The 4,636-nt window shown below is 30.2% G+C and overlaps 1 protein-coding gene across 1 annotated transcript; it reads right to left on the reverse strand.

The window, feature by feature from the left end:
* On the reverse strand, nt 1–3,385 carry LOC107846972 (aluminum-activated malate transporter 2). Its single transcript, XM_016691247.2, has 6 exons — nt 2,971–3,385; nt 2,655–2,795; nt 1,998–2,270; nt 1,510–1,622; nt 1,262–1,405; nt 1–655 (listed from the first exon to the last, which is right to left on the reverse strand). The coding sequence occupies exons 1-6, from the start codon at nt 3,263–3,265 to the stop codon at nt 188–190; spliced, it is 1,434 nt and encodes a 477-aa protein (XP_016546733.2). The 5' UTR covers nt 3,266–3,385; the 3' UTR covers nt 1–187.
* Nucleotides 3,386–4,636: the final 1,251 nt, after the last annotated feature.

A 4,636-nucleotide genomic window follows, 5' to 3' on the forward strand; every position in this document is an offset into this window, starting at 1 on the left:
TAGAAAAAAAAGCACTATATATTTCATTTTTATAAATACTACAAAGTTTGAAACTCTCTCTATATATCACACAAATGGTGAAACTTGTATAACATATCCTAACTTTGTTTTTCAAAGAAAAAATAAATGGTAGTAGTATTACATCATGTAAATATATTAACCAACAAATTAAACACACACACACATATCACAATTTCATATTTGACTCATTAATAGTAATAACAACATCATGAGAAGAACAATCATGAACTTTTCTACTTCCTTCGATAATATTATTATTTGATAATTCTATTTTTTCTACCACCTTTGTAGTAATTTCTTTATTATTGCTTTTCTTAAAATGAGCTAATGTAGCAAGCTCATTAACCCCTTGTCCAATTTCATCAACACAAATAACAATATCTGTTAAAATTGATGCAATTGTTGCCAAAGGAATTACTTGTAATAAATTAATTTCTTCCCAATTATTAATTCCTGTTTTGAGAAGTGAATTTAAACTTTTGGCTGATTTTTTTGCATTTGTGATATGTTCATCTGCTGAAATTGGCAAATTCATTTTCCTCACAGAATTTGATAATTCTTTTAATGCTTTCCCACATTCTATGCTCATTTCCTTTGATGTTTCTTTGATTTTTTCCTTGATCTCTTCTGGTGCCTGAAAATAAAAAGAATCTGAATTATATGTACTGAAACTATAAAAAATATATTTAATACAAATATGAGTAAATTCTTGATAAGTGCATTTATTTGTGACGTGGTAAAAATGATACTAACTGACATGCTATCATAGGTTAAAATTCATTTTGAGTTTTATGCATGGACGGTAGAAAAAATAGCTATAAGATCATGTCAATTGTCAGATCACTTATAAGACAATTACATAGTAAGTTAATTCCTTGATAAGTAGAACTTAAATCCTTCAAAATAAGGATAGATAAATTTTGAAAAGTGTAAATTATATGTACTATTTGTACAAAATATATTTATAAAATCACATCACTTATAAAATAATTATAAATAAATAATGATAATAGTCATTTATTAGCTAGTATGTTAAACTATCAATCCTTATAATTTAAATTCGTTTTCGAAATTTAAAATTTTTAGAGTGAGATAAAGATATTTATTTATTTATTTTTAAAAAAGAACCAAGTACTAGACTATCTAAAATTTCTGCAAGATCACATTTATGTATCTAGAACTAGACTATACAAATTTTATCTTAAAAAAAATTGAAATAACTAATTAATTAATTAATTACTTTGATTTCAGAGTTGATATAGCCATTAAGTGCATCAATTCTGCATGCACATTGCCTAATGAGACCTCCAATTTTCAAATATTGTCTCCACGGATGTCTATACTTAAATTGTCCATGCCCTGGCTCCCATCTTGCAAAATTAGCCTGAAAAAATTAATTTTTTTTTTTAAAAAAAAATTGTAAAATAAAATTAAATACTTGATTTAATTAGACAATATAAGCTGATATATAAAAGAATAATAACATACCAAAGTTTCTTCAGCATTCTTTGAATTGAGAACACTTTTATACTCTATTAAGGATTTTTTAGCATCTTTTGATTCTTCAACTTCTGCTGATTTAAAAATTTCATCTCCAAATCCTGAAAAATTCATTAAAATATGTAAATAAAGTTATAAAATCACATATAAAAGAGGATCCTAATTATTATAATTTTATGTTCGGAAAAAAAACAAATATACCCTCGAACTATGATAAATGGTATACGTATAACCTTCCATCATACTTTGGGTACACATATGTCCCTACCACTAGTATGGGGGCACATACGTGTCATTTCATTAACGGTGTGAGTATATCTGTTCTTTTTGATTTTATGTTTGAGAGAAAATCCTACTTGTCACATGTCAACACAAAATGGAGTAGGGGAAGAACTCTCTCTCTATATAACAAGAAGATTGTTTCAGTCTTTCTATCCGAAAGAGAATCATATATAGAGAGAGAATTGAATTTTTACCTTCTAAGAACTTGCCAAGTTTCTCCATATTATTTGCCACTAATTTGTGGAGATCTTCACCAGCCCAGACAGGGCAAACAAATATAGAAATAATAACACAAACAGAAGCACCAATGAGTATAGTGGACAATCTTTTATGTGCCATGTCCACTATTTCATCCACTCTAAAACCAGATATTGATACCAAACAAAATGTCAATATGAAAATTAACATCCCATAATCATATCTAGCCTTCACTTGTGGAAAGAATCTTATGAAAGTTGTTGCAAATGCTGCATGCAAAAAGAAAAATAATTGTCATGTTAGTGAAAATTCTTATTGGAACCATGATGACCCCTAGAAAAAAAAAAAATATAATAATTAACAACGAATAATTTCTATGTAGAAAAATACTATGGGATATACAGTATTGAACGACAAATTTAATTCATAACTAATTCTTGCAAGAGTCTATCATTAGCGACTGACAACTTCTATTACTGAGAAGCAAACTCCATCGTTATTTCTATTTAGTGACGGGATTTTAAAACATCATGTTAGATAAAATTGTTTAGCGATGAATTTCGTAACTAATTCTTTTTTTTTTTTTTTAGTGAAAGGGTGATAAAAATGATAAGTTAGGTAGGTTAAAAAAGGTAATAAAAAAGAAATATAACCTTGTAGAAAGACAAATAGAGCAAGAAGTATTGGCTCCACAACTTTACCACTTGCACTAGCTAAATAATGTGCACCAACCCCTAGTGCACCAGCTAGTAAGGTTGCCATTCCCCTATTTAATCCTTTTCCAAGTGTTGCACCTACAAAAAAAAAAAAAAAGGTTACTAATTAAAAATTAATTATCAATGTTATTTTATTTTCATAGACAAGAAACATGATTAACGACGAACTTCATAGCTAATTCATGTCTTTTTATAATGAGACTACAAGTGTAAATAGAATGAGACAGAAGGAGTTATGTATAGTTAAACGTACCAACTGAAAACTCGAAGACGACAACAACAGTCATAATAGCCCACATTGTTGAAACACCAAAACCATTGTAAAGGGGTTGGAAATAGTAAAACAATGAAACCAAAGTGAGTGCCACTCCAACTTTAAGTGAATGAATCACTCTTCTTGGATCATCTTTGCCGATTTTCTTGAATTGCTTAGCAATTCCAATAATCTTAGCAAATAATTTCTCATACAAAGACTTGAACCACAATAATCCATTGGTGAAAATATTACTAGAGTTCTTATCATTGTTGTTCATAGAAGCAATCTCCATAGTTTAAAAAAATGAAGAAAAGTTTGCATAAAAATGAAAAATAATCCAAAAATAGAAGGTGAGAGACAAGAAAAAGACAAAGAAGTTTAAGGAACAAAGAAGTTTATGGGATTTTGCTTAGACATGTTGTGTCTGATTGCCTCATATTTATAAGAAGAGAGGAATGAAGGAATAATGGATGGTGACTAAACAAGAAAATATTTTAAAATTTTGTAGTAATATTTATTTATTTATTTTTGTAAAGTATATGTTTGGGTGGCAACTTTTTATGTACTATGGAAGTACAAGGAAAGTGCATCAAAAAAAGATTGGTTGAAAATTGAGGAAGTGAAATATAGTAATTTTAAATATATATAGAGAGAGAGATATTTAATTATCCATCTGTTATCCACATTGAGTCTTAAGGGGTAAAAGTAAAAGTTATATAGTAGTAGTAGTTTTTTTTAGAATAGGGCAAACCATTTTTTGGGATCTTTTTAAGAGCTTAACAAAATTGGAATTGGTTGGTCATATAGCATTTTTTGTGGTTTTCTCACCTAGTGTCCATGTCCTCAGTATCATTTTGGGGTCAAGTAACTTAGATTCGCATCGAAAAGTCTCACTTTAATGATAAAAGGCCCCAACAAAATATGATTTCATACTCTCATAGAAGGTGAACTTGAGACCGTTTGAGTAAAGATGGAAAAATATTTATAACTAAACTGGACGGAATTATCAAACCAAGAGAAGATTTACTGTATTAGATTGAACTTTTCTTTAAAAGTTCGATATTTGGTATATACTTTCAATTATTGATTACCAAGTTGAATTCTTAAAATATTGAACCGAATACTGAATGTCCGATTCCGACCCTAGTTATCTATTACTCCTATCTTACATGTACTGATGGTGATCCAGCCTAAAGGCGCTCTTACATGGTGTGATATTATTCGCGTTGGGCGACGCCCGTACGATTTTTCCCAAAAGGTTTCACTCCATTAAGAGATCATACCCCTTATATGTACCTTCCAATCCCTAGCCATCAATGAGGGACTTTGGTTCGCATACCCAACAATCTCTCCTCGAATTAAGTTCCATGTGGTTCATCACCGCGATACACAGGTCAATTTTTGAGATTCACTGTGGTCACCCGTACCCAACAATCTCCCCTAGAACTAAATTCCACGTGGTCCAACACAACGATCCACGAGTCAATTTCCACATCACCATACCCATCCCATCAAACATGGACTCTGATACCAATTATTGGGCTCAACCGGTCCAAAGAAACTCTTACGTGGTGTGATATTGTTCACTTTGGGTCAAATCCGCACATTTTTTAATTTCTCAAAAGGCCTCACACCATTAAGAGATTATACACCTTATATGTAG

Source organism: Capsicum annuum, chromosome 11 (assembly GCF_002878395.1).
Source record: "Capsicum annuum cultivar UCD-10X-F1 chromosome 11, UCD10Xv1.1, whole genome shotgun sequence".
Lineage (NCBI taxonomy): Eukaryota > Viridiplantae > Streptophyta > Magnoliopsida > Solanales > Solanaceae > Capsicum > Capsicum annuum.